The sequence below is a fragment of the Coenobita brevimanus genome, chromosome 3 (assembly GCF_032717465.1).
Source record: "Coenobita brevimanus isolate Jiangsu-jjx chromosome 3, ASM3271746v2, whole genome shotgun sequence".
Taxonomy (NCBI): Eukaryota; Metazoa; Arthropoda; class Malacostraca; order Decapoda; family Coenobitidae; genus Coenobita; species Coenobita brevimanus.
This window is the reverse complement of record NC_136956.1, coordinates 753,475-776,407: the sequence shown is the minus strand read 5'-3', so window position 1 is coordinate 776,407 and position 22,933 is coordinate 753,475. Positions and strand designations below refer to the sequence as shown.

Genomic DNA, 22,933 nt, shown 5'->3' with positions numbered 1-22,933 from the left:
ATTTAACACAGAAAAACTCACACAAACACACACATGCGCCAGATCATGGGCAGAACCAGCATGTGTTAAGGAGGAGGCGTTCCAATATTTCTTTTTTATTTACCCATGGGCAATAACGCACCAAAAATTTAAATTAAAACGATGACATTTCTCCTTTCGGATCCACACACCCCGACCTCTTGCAGTTTGGATGGTAAAGTCAATTTGTTTTCATCTGAGAGGACTGGGCACTTGGAACTTGAATGCTAAAGTGTGGTTGCATGAAATTTGAGGAGCTTTAGTCATGAGGTATGAGTCTCCTTGGTCACTAGTCAAATCCACTGCCCAGTCTGAGTACATCGGTTCATAAAATTGAGCTGAAAGGGGTTACGGATACCTCTCATGAAAATAAACCAGCTATTGTGTATTTTAAGCTCTTTTGGTCAATTTCTGTCAACCACTGTGACTGGAAGAGTTTAAATTCACTACAACGCAAACTGTAATATATCGTAGTGTGTGGATCGGATAGGAAAAACTACATAATTACATGATGGCCACATGTCTTTTACACCTGCAGTGGTGAGGTGGTTTCAAGCACCACACAGATGAGGGTGCTTTGCGGTACGATTACACACCAGTGAACAATGGCCAGTAATCTTGTAGGGTGTGGAGGCTCCCTAACACCTCTTCCTTAGTGATTTACTTTCCAAACTACTCATTAATATCCCTTGGTTTTGCTTCTTATGTCTTAAATATCAACATAAAGTGCACAAATAACACATAAGAATATAGTAACAAAGCAGAATCCCTAACACCTCTTCCTTAACTATTTATTTCCCAAACTATTCATTAATATCCCTTGGTTTTGCTTCTTATGTCTTTTAAATATCGACACAGATTATATGAATAACACACAAGAATATAACAACACAGCAGAACCGATAAAGAAATCAGTAAGGAAGATGTGTTAATAAGCTTCCTAACTGTACTAAAATACCATCCATTGTTCCATATACAAAAGTACACTGGATAGGAAGACTTGCAGCAAAACCTCCCAGCCTCACAAGGGCACAATTTGTACATGCCTCAGTTCACCTGGCTGAGACACCCACCCAAAGAGGTCTGTTGTGTGGCTGCTGAAATGTACAGACTTTCTGCTACACGCCTTCCTCTCAGTATGCAGCAAGTTAATATTCCTTGTGGTTTTATATACACAATCTATGCCCATACTAAAATGCTGCAAATGGCACAGAAGCATAGTAAGCAAAATAAATCACTAAGGATGAGGTGCTTGGGAAACTGATTCGCTAACAGGACTACATACCCTCGTAATGCAAGCGTCAGAGCACTAAGAAACCTACCTTAGGAGTCTGATGCTTGACTGCACAGTTCTCTTTTAGGTCATTTATATATTTTTAACACCAATAAAGATAGTAGTACAGGGTGGCCACCATCCCCCACTGACATTATGTAGTGCTGCCTACTTCTTAGTTCAACTTTATCACCCATTTTTGGACCTTCCCTCCTCTCTTCCTACTTCTCCCATCCTTCCTGCTCACTTATTACTCTTCTTTCAACTCCAGGTTGTTCTACGCTGAATGAAAGGCCTAATGGTTTCCTTTAGCCCAGGAAACCATTTATAATGCTGGGAGGTAACGATAAAACCACATAATGGGGTTATGTAGAGCCTACTATGGTGTTTCAGTGAACTGGGAGAAGAGACGCAAATGCAGCATCTATCCAGGAACCAAATCTCCACACACTTTTCTCATGCGCCACAGCATGGCGACGCACTGTGCACTGTAAGGGAACACTGCTTCACTGCATGGGACAGCTCAGCAGGGGCAGTTGCTTGCCTACAGTTAATGGGTTTGCTCGACCAGACAGACTGAAGTCACTCAACAACAATACCCTGGACAACACATAAGGAAATAATAACGTGCCATACAGAGGAATAAACTGGAAATGATCAAGTACTTTGACTTCCGTGGACTTGAAAAAAAAAATGGGAGAAATGGAGTTCCCCCGAGCTAAGCCCTGTATTGGACTATATAGCCCCGCTAGGGTTACAGGAGCGAGCTACCACTCCCGGCACGGCAGCCCGGGCGAGGCTCGAACTTGCAATCCCCCGATCACAAGTCCAGCGCGCTACCACTGTGCTACCGCGCCCCCCTCGTGGACTTGAAAAGGAACCTTAACCCAACTGGCTGAGAAACCTACCTTAGCACTGATGTGTGTCTGTAGCATTCCTCTTATGCTATTTACAGCGTCTTTCACAATTACACAGAATGCTTAAACAACTCATAGGAAAATAATATCATGCAATATACAGGAATTAAGCTGCTACAGACAAAGTGCTGGGAACCTCCTGAAATAAACTGCCGAGGATGGAATGCTAGGAAATTTTAGCTGACGAGATGAGGTGCCTTAAGCTGAGTTAGCCGAGGAACCTACCTTAAGAGGCCTGATGTCTGGCTGCCACGACGCTCGGCCACAGTGCATGCTGAGGACGAGGAGGAGGAGGAGGGAGAGGAGGAGAGGCCGCACGTGGCCGAGGGGGAGGAAGAGGAAGAGGAAGAGGAGGAGTTGGAGGAGGAAGAGGGGCAGTCTACCGCACCACCACCCTGTGAGAGAAACAACCCAACACCACTATAGCATACACTAAGAAAACTACCTTACTTTACCACACCACACTACCACAGCACTCTACCTTACTATAGCACACACTACCACACCACACCACACTATTATTACACTATACTACACTCCCTTCCACTACATTACCACACCACACCACACCAGCCTACCTCACACTACCACAACACACCACCATACTTCACACCACCACACCACACCACACCAACCGACTTCATACTACCACACCACACCAACCTACCTCACGCTACCACACCACACCACACCAGCCTACTTCACACTACCACACCTCACCACCACACCAACATACCTCACACCACCACACCACACCACATCAACATACCTCACACCACCACACCACATCACACCAACTTACCTCATACTACCACACCACACCACCATACCACACACTACCACACCACACCACCATACCACACACTACCACACCACACCACCCTACCTCTCACTAACACACCACACCACCATACCACACACTACCACACCACACCACCCTACCTCACACCACCACACCACACCACACATGCTTAAAAACAGTATAAAAAGGGCTCAGTATTTACAAATGCATATATTACCTTCACACATCACCACTTCAACACCAATATTTTTACACTTGATATTTACACTTATTTCTTTTTTTTTTTTAATTTTTCAGCTGAGAGGCTTTTCAAAATGGGGGGGGGGTGTTAGTAATAGCCTTCTTTGATACACTGATTATGGGGACAGGGATGCCTTCACGTGGTGGCACTGATACGACAGGTGGTGGAGCTGCCGGGTTATAAAAATACTAATATAAAGGTCCCTTGATTTCCTACCTATGGGGGAGGAGGGGGGGAAGCCTGGGTGAGAGAGAGAGTAGTTAGAGCTAGAGGTGTTTATTCTCTCCACCACTTTGGAACAGAGAGACCCCATGTTCTAAGAGGGCGGATTGGGCTGTGTGTGGCCTGAAATACTAACGAATTCAATCTCTTAGAGACAGACTGACGAATGAGGATATAAAGAAGCGTTGTGGTGTGGGTGTGGATGTGGATGTGATAGGAAGCGTTATGAGGAACACACTGAGGTGGTTTGGCCATGTGGAGAGGATGGAGGGTGAAAGACTGACGAAGAGAGTGTATGTGAGTGAGGTGCATATGGAGTTACATGGAGAGACAGGCTGACGAATGAGGATATAAAGGAGCGTTGTGGTGTTGATGTGGATGTGATAGGAAGCGTTAGGAGGAACACACTGAGGTGGTTTGGCCATGTGGAGAGGATGGAGGGTGAGAGACTGACGAGGAGAGTGTATGTGAGTGAGGTGCATATGGAGTTACATGGAGAGACAGGCTGACGAATGAGGATATAAAGGAGCGTTGTGGTGTTGATGTGGATGTGATAGGAAGCGTTAGGAGGAACACACTGAGGTGGTTTGGCCATGTGGAGAGGATGGAGGGTGAGAGACTGACGAGGAGAATGTATGTGAGTGAGGTGCATATGGAGTTACGTGGAGAGACAGGCTGACGAATGAGGATATAAAGGAGCGTTGTGGTGTTGATGTGGATGTGATAGGAAGCGTTAGGAGGAACACACTGAGGTGGTTTGGCCATGTGGAGAGGATGGAGGGTGAAAGACTGACAAAGAGAGTGTATGTGAGTGAGGTGGAGGGGGGAAGAGGGAGGGGGAGGCTGAGGATGAGGTGGAGGGATGAGGTGGAGGGATGGGGTGGAGAGGTATATGAGAGAGGGGGGTGTGAGTTGGGAGCAGGGCGGTGAAATGGCGGGGGACAGGGCGACGTGGAGGCGATTTGTTTGTGGCCACCCCAAACGGGATTGAGGCATCTGGCAATAGATAGATAGATAGATCTCTTACCTGTCTCTCTTACCCAACATATTCACCTGTCACAAAGAACCCTCCCCTACCTATCCCCAGCAAGGATGACGGTGGACTGTGGACCTAAAGACTCATCCTTCAGTCCACTAGGTTCACATTTAGATGAGTCTGGGGATTTCAACTATGATAATATTTAGAAATCTTTTGCTTATTCTTGCTACCTCTAGACATTGTTAATTCATTTGGGATGATGTCTAGTAGTAGTAGTAGTAGTAGTAGCAGTAATAGTTGCAGTAGCAGTAGTGGTAGTAGTAGAGGTAGCAGCAGCAGCAGTAGTAATAGTTGCAGTAGTAGTAACAGTAGTATTTGAGTAGTAGTAGTGGTTGAAGAAATGGTAGTAACATTAATGATAGTAGCTCATGAAAGCTCTCTCAAAATCATGGGGTATACAATAGTAGTAGTAGTAGTAGTAGCAGTGGTAGTTGAAGTAGTGGTGGTAATAGTAGTAGCAGCTTATGAACGATGTCAAAATCATGGGGTATACGATAATTCTTCTTACTACTGCCCGATCTTACTCAGCAGGAGCAGGGCCTCTTACAGCATCTGCTTTACTCAAGACAAACTGTTCCACACTGCCTTCAGAGGATTTAAGTTGGCCTGGGAGTGACTTTATAAACTGTAAGGGTAAGATTTAACCTTCATTAATTTCTATAAGATCAGGATGTGGAGGTGGGGCCTGCTTGTGGTAGCACTGAGAGAAATGGGTGGATCTGATACCTTGTCACTGATAGAAATGGGTGGATCTGATACCTTGTCGTATAGTATCATTTAGTTTATAAAGGCCCCAACATACTTGCATCCATCAGCCTTGGTCACCTACTGGCGGCCCTGCATGCTGCTCAATCTCTGGCAGCCTCCCTATTCAGTCCCTTATCCCTGAGGTCACACTCTATGACCTCATCCAGGGTCTTTTTTGGTCGGCCTCTTGTAACCCTACCCACAACATTCACCCTGACAAATGAGGATATAAAGGAGCATTGTGGTGTGGATGTGGATGTGATAGGAAGCATTAGGAGGAACACACTGAGGTGGTTTGGCCATGTGGAGAGGGTGGAGGGTGAGAGACTGACGAGGAGTGTATGTGAGATGGAGGCCAAGGATGAGATGGAGGGATGGGGTGGAGAGGTATATGGGAGAAGGGGGTGTGAGCTGGGAGCAGGGCAGTGAAATGGCGGGGGACAGGACGACATGGAGGCGATTTGTTTGTGGCCACACCGTACGGGATTGAGGTGTCTGGCAATAGATAGATAGATAGATGGATAGAACATTCACACTTTTGGTTATACATATATCCCTCAACTCCCTCCCTATCCCTTGCAAGGAGGATGGCCGAACACAAACTTCATCTTAACTCCCACCCTATCCCTCTTCTCACCTTCCAAATACACACTTCCTTTACCTGCCTCTCTATTCCTCTCTTCACCTCCTGCCCTATCCCCTGAAAGGATGATGACCTAATACAAACTTCCTTTAACTCCCTCCCTATCTCTCAAAAGAAGAATGGTAAACTACATGAGAATCGTAACCTCAGCCTGTAGTCCACTGAGTTTACATTCAGATAAGCCTGAGGCCATAACAAAAAATGATCAAAGGCTCTCCTGTGTTTAAAGAAAATATATAATCCACTGGCAGTAAAAATAAAACAGAAAATCTTTATATACAACATGTGTCAGGAGTGTAATGCTGTACGGTAGTGAGACCTGGGCAGTAAAGGAAGAGGATATTCGTAGGCTCGAATGTACAAAAATAACAAAGATTAGGTGGATGTGTGGTGGGACTAGGAGTGTAGGAGTGTGACTGAAGTGTTGAAATGAAAGCTGGATATTCGTGGACTCAAATGCATAAAACTGACAATAATTAGATGGATGTGTAGTGCGATCTTGAATGTGAGGCCTGGGGGAAGGGGTTAGGATTGCAATGGAAGAGTTGAGAGGATGGAAGGGACTGGAGTGTATTGGTGTTGTGATGAGGAGGGGTAGATTGAGATGGTTTGGGAGGAAGGATGGGACTGGAGTGTATTGGTGTTGTGATGAGGAGGGGTAGACTGAGATGGTTTGGGAGGAAGGATGGGACTGGAGTGTATTGGTGCTGTGATGAGGAGGGGTAGATTGAGATGGTTTGGGAGGAAGGATGGGACTGGAGTGTATTGGTGCTGTGATGAGGAGGGGTAGATTGAGATGGTTTGGGAGGAAGGATGGGACTGGAGTGTATTGGTGTTGTGATGAGGAGGGGTAGATTGAGATGGTTTGGGAGGAAGGATGGGACTGGAGTGTATTGGTGTTGTGATGAGGAGGGGTAGACTGAGATGGTTTGGGAGGAAGGATGGAACTGGAGTGTATTGGTGTTGTGATGAGGAGGGGTAGACTGAGATGGTTTGGGAGGAAGGATGGAACTGGAGTGTATTGGTGTTGTGATGAGGAGGGGTAGACTGAGATGGTTTGGGAGGAAGGATGGGACTGGAGTGTATTGGTGTTGTGATGAGGAGGGGTAGACTGAGATGGTTTGGGAGGAAGGATGGAACTGGAGTGTATTGGTGTTGTGATGAGGAGGGGTAGACTGAAATGATTTGGGCATGTTGAGAGGACGGAGGATGACAATTGGGTGTGGAAGACGCAATGTACGAACGTCAGTGGTTTGGCTGCGAGAGACAGACCGAAAAAGACCTGGGACCAGATCATACAATGTGAGTTCAGGGATAAGGCACTGAATAGGGAAGCTGCCAGAGATCAAGCAGCACGGAGAGCCGCTGTTAGGTGACCAAGGCCGATGTATGCAAGCTAGTTGGAGTCTTTATATGTGATACGATACAATACAAAAATACATTCTTTTTTTTTTTCTTTTTTTTTTTTTTTTGAGGAAAAAGGAACCCAAGGCCACGAGCCGGCAAACTTGCTTAAGTCTCTTCAACCACCAGGCCACATTTTCCCTCATAACGTATATCATCCCACTGTTTACTGCCCCATCAGGAGGGTAGGGGGCCAGGGCTAGGCTACTTAATCCAGCTATTTAACCCCTTCAGCACCAAGATACGTTCTTTCATTTCACCCAGGCTATGAGGTGATTTTATTTATCATTACTGCTGTTATTGCTGTGAACCAGACTCCTCCAAATATGTCTATCTATCTATCTATTGCCAGACGCCTCAATCCCGTTTGGGGTGGCCACAAACAAATCGCCTCCACGTCGCCCCGTCCCCCGCCATTTCACTGCCCTGCTCCCAACTCACACCCCCCTCTCTCATATACCTCTCCACCCCATCCCTCCATCTCATCCTCGGCCTGGTACTCTGTGAATCAAAGACTAAGCTCCCTTCTTATGCATGCCACCATTCACATTTCTAAAGACAGGGATTGAGCAGATGGATGTTTGTTGTTGTTACTGCTCAACTCCATTCACGCCTGACCCACCAGACCCGTTGACCACAGGTAAGCAATTGCCTATACCAAACTGCCTCACAGGATCTCTCCACTGGGGATGCTGAGGCTGTACATGTGTGGGGTGTGCTGTGCAGCGCTCCTTGATTGTGGGTAAGGGAGGGTTGGGAAATCGGGGAACAGAATTACCTAGTTGAATTAGTGCCACCACAAAAAGGTATCTATCTGTGGCACCCTCATTAGTGTACGGGGTTAATGATGGCTATGAAATAATAATAATAATAATAATAATAAATAATAGTAATAAAAATAATAATAATAATAATAAAAATGATAATAATAAATAATAATAAAAATAATAATAATAATAACAATAAAAATAATAATAATAATAATAATAATAATAATGAATAATAATAAAAATAATAATAATAAATAATAGTAAGGCCCCAAATAAGGCAATAATAATAATAATAATAAGATAAAAATAATAAAAATAATAATAATAGTAATAATCATAATAATGTAATAATAATAGATAATAATAATAATACTAATAGTAATAATAATAATAATAATAATAATAATAAATAATAATAATAATAATAATAATAATAATCTCCCCTATGCTGAATAAATTTGTCTAGAGGCAGTAAGGACTACAAAAAAAAATCACCAGAAAGAAGGGGTTAAGGCAAAAGGAACCAGTCACTCTCCCCTGAGCAGTATATGCAAGAATTACCCAACCATCCCTCAGACACAAATCCTCAAGTGGCCACACACACACAGAGAGCACCTTACCCCACCACCACCACCACCACCACCACCATGCCAGACGCAGAAACAGCAAAAGCCGACCCCATTCAACCCAATCTGAGGTGTGGGGACGCGAGAAAAACACAAGAGACGTATTTATGTGCGTAGATGATCGGACCAGCTCCACTGATCCTTACGTGACTTACAAATTCTCTTTCGCCTCTAGGTTTTCGGATCTAGGCAAAGCTGTGGAACTAACAAGGGTCTTCTAACATCTAAGAAGTATGTGGCTGTATACTAGAATGACACACACACACATACACACACACACACACACACACACACACACACACAAAATATGGTTGCACACTAGAATGACATGGTTGGATGCTGAGTACATTAAAGTCTCCTGATCTTTTTTTCCACAAGCATGATTCCCAGTCCATAGTACATCCTGGTAATAATAATAATAATAATAATAATAATAATAATAATAGTAATAATAATAATAAAAATAATAATAATAATAACAGAAAATCATTGTCATTATACTAATGTTTATTCCCACGGATGAAATGGGACAAGAGGGTAGAAATAATAAGAATAATACTTTCATAATAATAATAATAATAAAATAATAATAATAAAAATAATAATAATAATAATAATAAAAATCATCAACAGGGGAGAAATAATAATTAAATAATAATACTGCACCAATTTATCTGTCTATCTATTGCCAGACGCCATAATCCCGTAAGGGGTGGCTGTTTGTCTTCTGAGTTATTTGTTTTACGGGGAGGGGCACTAACCCTCCACCAACCCACTTGTTGACACGTACGAAGCACGTATGGTTTGGTTATATGGTTACCACCCAGCGTTGTAAATGGTTTCTTGGCTTACAGGAAACCATTTGGGGCTTGTCACTCAGTGTTAATAATAATAATAATATTGACAATAATAATAATAATACAATAATAATAATAATAATAATAATAATAATACAAACTTGAACTGCCACCACAGGAATGGGGTGAAGGAATGGAGGGGGGGGGGAATTATCAGCACCAAACCATCTCAAAATTCCACTGAAAAAATGGGATAAGCAACTCAGAAAAAAGTTCACACATCTTTCGTCACCGCATCAAAAACGAGTACAGCCTTCACTAACCCTTAACCCACTACAGTATTATCTATTTTATTTATTTATCTATTTTTCATTTGGTCCAACTCACATACCTCTCAGAAGCAGCATGAAATTGTCCAGTGGCACCAAGAATTAACCGAACGACAGTAGGGGACGCCATATATTTTATTTTTGAAATCTGACACTTCTATAAGATCTGGATGGAATTTTCAAACTGGAGGGGTTAGATGCAAGGTTCAAAAATCCCTTTAATATGACAGGCCTTTCTTTAGTTGAGGAAATTGTTTGGTAGCAGGAAAAATAAACTAGAAATGATGGTAACTATTTATACCTAATAAAACTTTTTCCTTCCTTCCTTTCCCTCGATTTGTTTTGTTTATAAAAGCTTCAAAATGTTTGCATGCGTTGGCCTTGGTTGCCTAATTGCGGCTCTTCTTGTTGCTTGAATCTCTGACAGCCTCACTCTTCAATTCCTCATCCCTGTGGTCACACTCTATGACCTTGTTCCAGGTCTTTTGTGGTGTGCCTCTCACAACCCTACCCCCAACGTTCACAACGATCACTTTCCACACCCAACTGTCATCCCCCGTCCTCAACACATGTCCAAACCATCTCAGTCTACCCCTCCTCATCACAACACCAATACACTCCAGTCCCATCCTTCCTCCCAGACCATCTCAATCTACCCCTCCTCATCACAACACCAATACACTCCAGTCCCATCCTTCCTCCCAAACCATCTCAATCTACCCCTCCTCATCACAACACCAATACACTCCAGTCACATCCTTCCTCCCAGACCATCTCAATCTACCCCTCTTCATCACAACACCAATACACTCCAGTCCCATCCTTCCTCCCAAACCATCTCAGTCTACTCCTCCTCATCACAACACCAATACACTCCAGTCCCATCCTTCCTCCCAAACCATCTCAATCTACCCCTCCTCATCACAACACCAATTCACTCCAGTCCCATCCTTCCTCCCAAACCATCTCAATCTACCCCTCCTCATCACAACACCAATACACTCCAGTCCCATCCTTCCTCCCAAACCATCTCAATCTACCCCTCCTCATCACAACACCAATACACTCCAGTCCCATCCTTCCTCCCAAACCATCTCAATCTGCCCCTCCTCATCACAACACCAATACACTCCAGTCCCATCCTTCCTCCCAAACCATCTCAATCTGCCCCTCCTCATCACAACACCAATACACTCCGGTCCCATCCTTCCTCCCAAACCATCTCAGTCTACCCCTCCTCATCACAACACCAATACACTCCAGTCCCATCCTTCCTCCCAAACCATCTCAATCTACCCCTCCTCATCACAACACCAATACACTCCAGTCCCATCCTTCCTCTTAAACTCTTCCATCGTAAACCTTGCCCCCCCAGGCCTGGCATTCAAAGACGCATTGCACATCCGCCTAATCACTGTCACTTCTGTCTCTGTCTGTCTGTCTCTCTCTCTCTTTTTTCTGCCACCTTAAAAATATTCTAGAAACAAAGATGACTAATTCAAACTAATGATGCTTTTTCCTTCCTCTCTCTCTCTCTCTTGCTAACTCTAAATTATTTTACTTAATTTAGGAAAGATCACTCACACTGATGGGGTTAGTGATGGCTAAAACTAGTCTCTCCAGTCTGAAACGTCTCTCCTTGTCGATATTGTAGTGGTCCAATGTTCATCTTGAGGCCTACAGGCTGAAGTTGTCCTGTAATCCACTATCGTATCATCTATAAAGGCTTCAACATGCTCTGAAGGATTGGTAGGGAATTCTATCTATCTATAACCAGACTCCTCAATCCTGTAAGAGCTGGTCGCAAAGAAATCGCCTCCATGTTGTCCTCTCCCTTGTCATGTCGCTGGCCTCCCCACAGCTTAAATCCCCCTCTCTCATATCTCTCTCTACTCCATCCCTCCATCTCATTCTCTCTCCCCCTGGGCAGTAGGTTACACAGCTATATCAGTGCCACCATGAGATGTCGCCCCTCTCCAGGAACGGCAAGCTTCTCTCCTGTGCTAAATATAAATCCCCTGCCAAGGAATTCCACTATCAGGTAAGGTTTTGGATACAGAACCTCTCCTCCACACTTCATCCAGTAGCCGAGAAACCATTTACAACGCTGGGTGGTAACCATATAACCAATCCATACGTGCTGCCTCCGTGTCAACAAGTGGGTTGGTGGAGGGGGTTGATGGAGGGTTAGTGCCCCTCCCCGTAAAACAAATAACTCAAAGTCAAATGGCCACCCCTTATGGGATTATGGCGTCTGGCAATACATAGACAGATAGATAGTTTAGCCTACATAGCAGTCTTTTATCAACTTTACTAAAACCACGTCCACGAAACACTAATAATCTATCTATTTATCTATCTACAGCCAGATGCCGTAATCCTGTACGGGGTGGCTACAAACAAATCACCTCCATGTCGCCCTGTCCCCTGCCATTTCGTTGCCATGAATCACCATTTTTTACAACTCACCACATCTCCACCTGTAGTTATCTGAAGGCAGGAAATTAATATACAAATGATGTGCCTGGGATTCAAGAAGTCACATTGAGAACGCTGTTGTTTGGGTAAAGGAAAGAGATACAGTACAGTGAAATGTGCAAACCGCCACCAGACACTGCCACTACCCCACCCACTACACCACAACACCCGCCACTCTCCACCCACTCCAACCTCTGCCTTATCACTGTGGCAAAAAAAATAATTGTTGTCAGAACTTGCTGATTATATATATGTAAAAAATGAATATAAGAAAAACTACGACAGTGATGAAAAAATGATCAAAGCACAATTTATTCAAGTAAATGTACAGCGAGTCCTCATTTAAAAACTGTTTCATTTAAAGCTGCCTCATTATTAAATTCCTTTGGACAAATTATGACCTAAAATTCTGTTAAGTTCAAGAGTCAATATACATTTAAATTGCAGTCAGGATTTTTTTTTTTTAAATAATAAATACTTCATGTTTCACCTGAGTTGTTTCATTTCATTATCAGCATTTTTGGTTGTGTGATTTTCATGGTCTGGACACATGCTCGAATATAAAATAGGACTGGTTTATGAATTACAAAGAACTTATTAACAATACTGGTTCAAAATTACAAATACTCAGTAGTTAAGATCACACAAAGATAATTTATCACTGAAATTAAGTTTACTGTTAATTAGCAGACTGATTAATAATTTGCCGTGACTGTACAGAGTGACGGAGTGCAGTGAGAGAGAAGGAGAGCTTGAGTCATATTCTAAATGGCTGTGGAGATGTCTTAACACCTTTTCCTTACAGACTTATTTTGCACATTACTCCTTAATGACCTCCGTGTATGTTATTAATGCAAACAATTAACACGGCATAACATACAGGAGACTTAAGGTTAATATGCAAAATAAATCACCAAGGAGGAGGTGTCAGGAAGCCCCCAGTGCCACCTACAACACAGCCCTTCGTACCCGCATCGTCTAAAATAGCCAGAGAGTGCAAGTAAAGCTGGCCACACACGTTCGTATTCTCAAAAGCTTCGGAAGTCCTCCAGCACCTCTTCCTTCCTTCGTCTCTTTCTACGTATGTTTCTGGCGCTTGGTTTTGCTTCAAGTCCACAGAAAGCATCATGTGTACTTTGGCTGACCTTTATATAACGATTTTTTAACTGGAAGCATTATTTGAATTTACTAACTGAAAGGGGAAGCATTATTTTTTACCAACTGAAAAGGGAAGATCATTTGAATTTACTAACTGAAAGGGGAAGATCATTTGAATTTACTAACTGAAAGGGGAAGATCATTTGAATTTACCAACTGAAAGGGGAAGCTCATTTGAATTTACTAACTGAAAGAGGAAGCATCATTTGAATTTACCAACTGAAAGGGGAAGATCATTTGAATTTACTAACTGAAAAGGGAAGATCATTTGAATTTACCAACTGAAAGGGGAAGATCATTTGAATTTACCAACTGAAAGGGGAAGATCATTTGAATTTACCAACTGAATGGGGAAGATCATTTGAATTTACTAACTGAAAGGGGAAGATCATCTGAATTTACCAACTGAAAAGGGAAGATCATTTGAATTTACTAACTGAAAGGGGAAGCATCATTTGAATTTACCAACTGAAGGGAAAGGCATCACTGAATTTACTGATTGACTGACTATTATTCTCATATTAGGCACTTGATATAAACCATGTCAAAGATAAAATATTCAAGGCAATACAGAAGAGAATAATAGCTATGTAATGTTCCAAAATAAACTGCTAAGGAAGAGGTGTGTCCGAAAGCCACTCCTGCCATCGAGAATACTGGCCACACTACGGAGTTCACTAGAGTTGTAGAGATTGCCACACGTGCACTGAGCTGGCTGGGGGAGACACAACCAAGAGCAGTGAAGGAAAGGGCGGAAGCACTGATATGGCTGATTTAATTCTCCTCCTCTCTGTCCATTCCAAAGCAAAAAGGGACAGAGAAGGTGAGGAATTTGTCCAACACCAGCGATTCCTTGCCTCCTATATTCCCCCTCCCTGCATGCCAAGAGGGAGGGAGGGAGGCCAGCCCCCTGCCCTGTGGTGTGGCCCCCTGACCATCCCCTGATAGTGAGGTGGAGTGGAGAGTGAGGGAGCATCACCACCCCACACAACCTCACCACACCACACCCCTACCACCACCACCCACTGCTCCACAGAGACAGGAGGGTGGGGTTGGGCTGGGTTGGGTGAGGTGTGTGTGTGGGAGTGTGGTGGCGTGTGAGGGTGGCAGAGTCTGGACGTGGTTCACACTTACGTTGATGTTGTTATTCGAGAATATTGAGCCAGCGGCCCAGGATGGCTGCCCCCCGACTGCGTACCTTGTTCTGGCCGCCGCCGCCGCCGTTGCTGGTCTTGCTGGATGCTTTGGTGGGGCCGCTGGCCTGGGCCGCTTTGACGGAGTCCCGGCGGCCCAACACTGACCGGGCCCCGGGGCCGCTGCTGGTGCGGCCAAGAGGGGTGGTCCTGCCCCCCTCCTGTGGGGAGCCCCGTGACCCACACAGCCGCGTGGTCATGCTGGGGGCGGGGGAGGATCGGGGGGTACCTGTGGGTGTGCCCCGGCCGGAGTGAGTCAGTCCCAGCCGAGGTCGTGATGCAACGCCTCGCCCCAGGGAGTCTCGGCCAGTGGTGGCATCAGGTGCGGGGGAGTCCCGGTGTGAGGACACTGTGGTGGTGGTTGTGGTTGTGGTTGTAATGGTGGTGCGTGTGTCTCTGGGGCGGCGGGGGGGCTTCTCCACCCCGGCCAACCCCACTTTGCGGGAGGGGGGCTCCTGGCGGGGCGGGTCCTGGTGCACCACCACATCATATTTGATGTTGGGGCCGGGGTGCACCCGGTGGCTGGCCTCCTCCCCCGCATCTGTACCGTCGCCCTCCGTCATGGTGCCCACCGACGCCACACTCACACGCACACTCACGCCAACATCACGACCGACACCACCGCTGGTACCACCACCTGAACCATCAATCTGTACACAAAATCATTAATGAACACTATTTAATTTCACAGACAATACTGCATCAATCTGTACACAAACACAATAACTAAAATCACACCACATTTACCACTACCTCAACTCACATGGTGCCTCATTGTGCTGCCTCCTGGTACCTCATGAAACGTACATACTTACACTACAAGAGCCACAGGTATGCTGTATGTTACATGTGCTGCTGCATCACACAAAACACCAAGTATTACAGTTAAAAAAGATCTTGCAACATCACAAACAGCACCATAAGTCAATGCTCATTACACCTTAATTAACATAAGTGCGCTACGTCTTGAAGGAAAGCTATAGGTAAGAATGCTGATAAAAACATAGAGCACTAATCGGCCATGTGACCCGTGTTATGTTTTGAAATCATCTAAATGGGGACTTGAGAAATGGGTGTGGTAAGTACAGGAATGGGTGGGATGGGTTTGATACTTTGTGGGTGATGGGGACTAGGCATGTGCAGAGGATGGAGTGAGAGACTAACTAGAAGAGTGTATGTGAATGAGGTGGAGGGAAGAGAGAGAGGGAGTCACTGAGGATGAGATGAAGGGATGAGTAGAGAGGCTTGAGAGAGAGGGTGTAAGTTACGAGGAGTGCAGGAAAATGGCAGAGGATGGGGTGACATGGAGGTGATTTGTTTGTGGCCACCCCTTGCAAGATTAAGGCATCTGACTATAGACAGAGATACATAGATAGATGGGGATTAGGCAGGAAAACATCTATCTATCTATCTATTGCCAGACACCACAATCCCGCAAAGGGTGGCCATTTGAAACTGAGTTCGTTGTTTTACAGGGAGGGGCACTAACCCTCCACCAACCCACTTGTTGACACGTAGGGAGCACGTATGGTTTGGTTATATGGTTACCACCCAGCGTTGTAAATGGTTTCTTGGCTTACAGGAAACATACCTTAAGAAAATAGGTGTGGCAGGATTGGCAGCTTAAGTGCACTGAAGGGCTATTTTAGAATATCCTCAAGGAGTGAAAGTTGTCTGAGGAGGCAAAGAAAAGAGCATGGGGAAGAAAGATTTAAGTGAGATGAGCTGGGAGTGTGGCGGAGGTGGAGAAGGTTTCATTTCATTCATTGCCAGACGCCATGTATCCCACACGGGGTGGCCAAGGGCTTCGAGTTAATTGTTTTACAGGGAGGGGCACTAATCCTCCACCAACCCCACTTGACACGTAGGGATGCCAACAGCATCTGGTGTTCCCAGGCGGTCACCCATCCAAGTACTAACCAGACCCAACGGAGAAGGACTTTGAGAATATACGCTGTGAAATATGAGTGTTACGGGATTAATGGTTTGGGTGCATTGGCGGTCACCTTTACAGTCTTCTCCAACCACAACAAGATCAGTTGTGTCACTCATTCACCTAGTTTTGTGATTCAGGTAAAAATATGGCAGGCATCAGGTCTCGGAAGAAAGCGTTTACAGACTATATACAGATGAGGGAAAACAGGGAAGGAAAATGTAAGGTGTTATGGATGCACACATAGATGGCTTTGGCTATGATTCAGCGAGTCTAATGGGGCCAGGGTTCGAAACCTGTCGTGGCAGTTGGTGCCACTCAGTCCAGGAGTCCATCCACCCTTTGCAGGTTGATAAGTAATTTGAGTTTCAATGCAACCATTTTGGGGAAACCTGTGGTAATCTGTATGATGCAGTGGCCTTGTCTCCTGAGAGAGTGAGTGAATAACCCACCACACACTGAAAGGCCTAAGCATGGAAATAAGTATCACAAGTAAGTGCCTCATATGATGAACTTTTACGATTATAATATTGCATGTGCAAAGGCAGACTGACCCTTGAATGGTTCAATACCAGTGTTGGACCTTATGTTGTAGTTGCAACACTAAGCTCATCTGGATGTGAATTCAGTAAACTGGAGGTAACTAGCCACTTTTATAGAGACTTTTTAAATGGTATGTTGCAGATTGTGTGGTGCATGAGGTGTGCTGTAGTGTACTGGATTACATTACAGTAAGGTAAAAGTGAGTTGGTTGTGAGTTGCACCTGGTGTTGGTGCTGTAGAGAGAAGGGTGACGGCCACCCTGTAGTCTGGTTTGGTGCCCTGATATCACTCTGGGCAGGGTAATTTCTGTGAGCTGGATGAAGGATGCTGTTTGGCTGTAGATTATGGATGACTGCGGTGGCTGTGTTTATGTTCCTGAAATGTAGTGCTGAGTAGGGGAGAAGAGGAGGTGGTGTGATGTTGAGACGCTGTATAGCACTGAGTGGATGACCATTTTTTGATTCTTTGTGGATGGGGTGATGTGAAAAATTATATGGGTAAGACAGATTCCGTGCTGAAGCGATAAAACTGCGATATACTTGGCTGGGAGTATTTTTGTTTCTTGAAGGTCGTATGTATTTGTGGTCTTTGTGAACTATTAATATTCCTTTGGCTTTAACTCTGAATCATGTTATAAATCTTTCATCATATTGTAATTCCTCCAGTTTTGCTTCTATCATGTTATAAAGCTTTTGTCTCTGTCTTAAGCTTATTTAAGGCTTTCCAATCTATCTATTAGGTGGTAGGCAGTGGCGACCATCATCCACTCGCTTGATTTAGTGCTGCCTATTTCTTCCTTCACCTTTATCATTCTTTTTCAAGGTCTGCCTTCCCCTCTTTCCATTTCTCCCATCTTTCATGTCGCTTTTTATTACTCTTCTTCCTTTTCAGGTGGCACTGAGTGAGAAGCCTGATGGTTTCCTGTATGCCACAAACAAATCACCTCCACGTCGCCCTGTCCCCTGCCAATTCACTGCCCTTCTCCCAGCTTACACCCCGCTCTCTCATACACTGGCTGGTAAGGTGGGGACCAGCAAAGACTAGCATAATTCACTGTTTCTAAACTGTTTTCTCTGATTCCTCCTGCTGTTTGAAGGTACTGTTATATTAAGCGGTCTTTCTCTCTTTCCAGTACAGTCGATATAAAAAATCCTGTTGCTTTTCCTGTCTCTTTTTTCTCCATGGACTTTGAAAATGAGTGTTGTGAGTCTGTAACAACTGACAATGATGGATTTATTCAGCCATGGGTAGGTATGTTCAGTGTGGTCTGCTTTGGGCTTACCAATCTGCAAAGCCCATGGAGAGAGAATCACAAGACGACAGGAGAGTGAGAGACCGATGAGGAGAGTGTATGTGAGTGAGGTGGAAGGGGGAAGAGGGAGGGGGAGGCCAAGGATGAGATGGAGGAATGGAGAGGTATATGAGAGAGGGGTGAGGTGTGTGAGCTGGGAGCAGGGCCGTGAAATGGCGGGGGGACAGAGTGATATGGAGGCGATTTGTTTGTGGCCACCCCTTTACAGGATTAAGGGGCGTCTGGCAATAGATAGATAGATAGGAGTTTTGATGCTGACTACATGAGCGACGCCAAGCAGTTACCTGTGCACGAAGAGCCTGGTTCTGCTCTCTGAGTGCTGCGATGGTGGCCTGTGCTGAGCGATGCTGGGCTTCCCAATCCCCCGCCCGACTCTCCCACTCAGCACCTGCTGCCTCCACCTGCTTCTTCAAGACCTGTAATAACAAAAAATTTCAAGAGGGTGTAGCGAGGATGAAGGGCGAGAAACTAACTAGGAGTGTGTATGTGAGTGTGGTGGAGAGGGGTTGGAGGTTAGGGAGAGGGTGACCACAGATGAGATGGAGGGATGAGGCAGAGAAGTATAAGCTATGGTAGAATGAGAAACTAACTAGGAGAGTGTGTGTGAGTGCGGTGGAGGGGGGGTGAAGGAGGGGGAGACCTTGAATGGATGTAGGGATGGAATAGAGAGGTATATGAAAGACGGGGTGTCGGTTGGGGGGAGGGCGGCAGAATGGTAGGGGACAGGGTGACATGGAGGTGATTTGTTTGTGGCCCCCCCTTACAGGATTAAGGCGTCTGGCAATAGATAGATAGACAGATAGGAACGGCCCAGTTATATCTATTCTATTGTGTGGATATCCCTCTCCTATCCCATCCAATCACTGCTATCCATCCGATCTATCTATCTATAGCCAGACACCTTAATCCTGCAAGGGGTGGTCACAAACAAATCACCTCCATGTCACCCTGTCCGCAGCCATTTCAATGCCCTCCCCCTCGACTTACACCCCCTCTCATGTACCTCTCTACCCCATCCCTCCATCTCATCCTCGGCCTCCCCCTCCCACATACCCTATACTGGATGGGTGCCTTCATGCAGTGGCACTGATAAAGCCAGACTGCCCTCAGCTTCATATCTCCGAAAACAGAGGATGGTGAATGTCAGGAGGGCAATTTTAGCCTGTGGTTCATTAGGTCTATTTTCAAATGTGCGTGGGGTTGCAACTATTACTACTACTACTACTATGACTACTACTACTACTGCTACTATTAGTACTACAACTACTACCTACTACCACTGCTGCTACTACTAATACATCTGCTGCTGCTGCTACTACTACTACTACAGCACAACTACCGCTACTAAAACTACTTCTATTACCACTACTACAGTGCTACTACTACTACAACTACTATTACAGCACTACTACTACAACTACTACTATTACTACTACTACAACTAGCTACTACTGTTACTACTACTACTATTACTATTACTAAATCATTCAATTCCACTGCTCTCACTCTTAACATCTCTAACATCAATCATTTTCCACTTTCAACCATACAATAAGTGACAGTATTCCTAGCACCCATTCCTAAGTGATTTATTTTTACATACGCCTACATATCCTCTTGTACAATATTAATGCAAATGATGTTGATAATAAAATAAAATAAATACCATGGGAAATACGTTAAGGTGTTATATATAAATGAAATAGTTTTTAAAAAATGGGCCACAAGGCATCCAGTGTCATTTTAAAACACAGCCCTCTTTGTCAACTCTAATTCTATATTCCGTAACTCTATTCTCTTTAACTCTATTCTCAGTAACTCTATTCTCTGTAACTCTACCCTCTATACCCCTATCCTCTATAACTCTCTCTCTCTTTCCTTTCAATGCTAGAGACAAAAATTTAAATAACTAGTGACTGACTAGAAGCAAGATGGGACAATGAAGGGCTGGAAAAAAGAACGTAAGGTGGTTAATTCTTTTGAAAATATCCACTATTGTATTTTAGAAGTGTGTGTGTGTGTGTGTGTGTGTGTGTGTGTGTGTGTGTGTGTACCTCAGTTTCCATAACAGTCGTCAGCAGTTGCCTCTGTAGTTCAATGACGTCTTTCTCCCTCAGGATGGCCGAGATGCGCTGCTTGTTGGGCGGCACCTTCAGCTTGGCCCCGCCCTTCAGTAAACTCACGGGCATGCTCCACCCGCCATCCGCCCGCCCCGCCCGGCGTTCTCGCTCTATCACCACACGGTCACTTCCCCGCTGTGACGCCCCCGCCCCACCCTGGTCCTCCTTGGTTTCACTTTGGTCTCGCTCTTTGGTGCGCTGAGTCCGGTCTCTGATGGGCACCTTTAATACCCTCGGCAAGATCACCTCACGGTCTCTTTCGCCGTTCACCCTGACACTGGAGGCACTGCGCCCAGCCCTGGCCCCACTACGCCCACCCTGGCAGTCCTCGCCACCCCCTTCGCCCCCGCCCACACTGACCGTGACGGTGGAGGCGGGGCGGCGGGGCTTGGTGGAGGTGGGTGTTGTGGGCGTGGTGGTTGTGGTGTGATCGGTGACAATGTGAACGGTGTTGACTCCGCCTATCACAGAGTGCACTATACCACCAGCGCCACCCCCACCACCACCCTCGCCACGCACACCATTGGTCTTCACAAACTGCAGGTTGACATCGCTGCGAGAGTCAGCGGCGGGATCTGTCCGGGGGTCGCAGATGGGGTGTGAGAAGGGTCCGGGGTGCGGGTGGAGGCAGAGGGCCCGAACCTGGTCCTCCAGCCTCCTCTTGTCCCCGGCCAGGGCCTGCAGCTGGGTGTGCAGGTCCAGCAGGCGCTGGTGTGAGGCCGCCGCCTCGGCCTCAGCCCAGGTGACCCGGCCGGCCAGATACTGCCGGTCCATCCGCAGCCGCTCCACTGCTGCCCACGCCTCCGCCTCTGGCCCCAGGCCCAGCGCCACGGGTGGGGGTGGCGGTGGCAGAAGGGGAGTGCGGGATGGGTAGTGCCCCAGGGGGCCCGGTAAAGAATGGGGCCAGGCGTCCCTGTAGGCCGGGTGTGGGTGGGGTGCGGCCAATGGGTCCGATGCAGGGCTGTGGGCCGGGCCAGGGCCTGGGTGGACCAGGTGCTCGCGCTCCATCCGCTCGGCCCGCTCCAGGTCGTGGCGAAGTCGGGTGCCCTTGCGCTGGATGACGTCCAGCAGGTGCCAGAGCTCATCCTCCGCCGAGCCCAGTGGCAGATCCGGCTCCACTGAGGTCCAGCGGGCCTCTTCGCCCCCGGAGGACAGGTGTTCTCCGGCCGAGGAGGACGAGCTCTTGCCCATACTACCCCCGGCCTTGTCTGTGCTGAAGCCGGAGTCTGCCACCGCTGAGCTATGGGTCTCACTCAGGGACTTGCCGCCCCCACTGCTGCTGCCACCGCCCCCTGCCCCACCCCGTCCCTGGCCCCCCGCCCCGCCCTCCGTCACGTGTGGGCCGGCCTTGGAGGGTGACGTGTGGACACGATGGGCGGGCCGGGTGGCTGGTGGTGGGTCATTGGGGGCCAGGGAGGGGCAGGGCCGGTTCTGTAGGTGGGGTAGCGCCGCAAGCACATTCTCACGGAACTCCAGCAGTGACGTCACCTCCTCCTGCAGCTCCTGAAAAAAAATACAATATTAATAATACAAAATACAACATAACTAAATTATAATTATGAAATACAACACAAACACTACAAAGCACAACGCAACTTACATCACAAGCAATATAAATACAGCAATCTGTTTTTCTCCAGTCAAGACACCTTAATCCTGAAGGCTGTAACTGCACAAATCACCTTTACATCACCTACCCTCTGCCATCACACTGCCTTCCCTTCAACTCACACCATATTCAGTTGCCTGTATCCCTCATTCGGAAATACAAATGCCCCGAAAACAAAAATTGCCCCATGAGAGAGGGGGGTGTGAGTTGGGAGCAGGGCAGTGAAATGGCGGGGGACAGGGCGACTTGGAGGCGATTTGTTTGTGGCCACCCCAAACGGGATTGAGGCATCTGGCAATAGATAGACAGATAGATAGAAAAACACAACCTAGTACTGTACACACCACTGAACATTCCAGATACATAACAGGCAGCACACAACATCATAAATAGTACAGTACTGTAATATGGCAGTTTTCACACAAAGTTTACGATGTGTTGGCAAAAATGTATGTCTGACTAAGCTCAATATTATCTCTTCCTTAATGATTTAATTTGCTTAACCATACGTGCTCCCTACATGTCAGCAAGTGGGTTGGTGGAGGGTTAGTGTCCCTCCCCGTAAAACAAATACCTCAAGGTCAAATGGCCACCCCTTAAGGGATTATGGCGTCTGGCAATAGATAGATTGATAGACTACACTTTTGTATCTTGCGGTATGTTACTTGCAAGCAATTCAGCATCAACACAACATCAATAACACCAAAGAAAATGTTTACATGTGGAGAAAGTGGAGGATGACAACTAGGTGCAGAAGGT

The 22,933-nt window shown here is 46.0% G+C and overlaps 1 protein-coding gene across 1 annotated transcript in view; it reads right to left on the bottom strand.

The window, feature by feature from the left end:
- LOC145393815 (uncharacterized) overlaps positions 1 to 22,933 on the bottom strand; it is an 82,471-nt gene that overhangs the window by 4,040 nt on the left and 55,498 nt on the right. Inside the window, exons 4-7 of the mRNA XM_080267863.1 lie at positions 20,500 to 22,068; positions 18,730 to 18,861; positions 17,353 to 17,366; positions 14,663 to 15,281 (exon numbers count right to left, since the gene is read on the bottom strand). Coding sequence (XP_080123989.1) covers positions 14,663 to 15,281; positions 17,353 to 17,366; positions 18,730 to 18,861; positions 20,500 to 22,068 — 2,334 coding nt within the window. The remainder of the gene's footprint in view (positions 1 to 14,662; positions 15,282 to 17,352; positions 17,367 to 18,729; positions 18,862 to 20,499; positions 22,069 to 22,933) is intronic.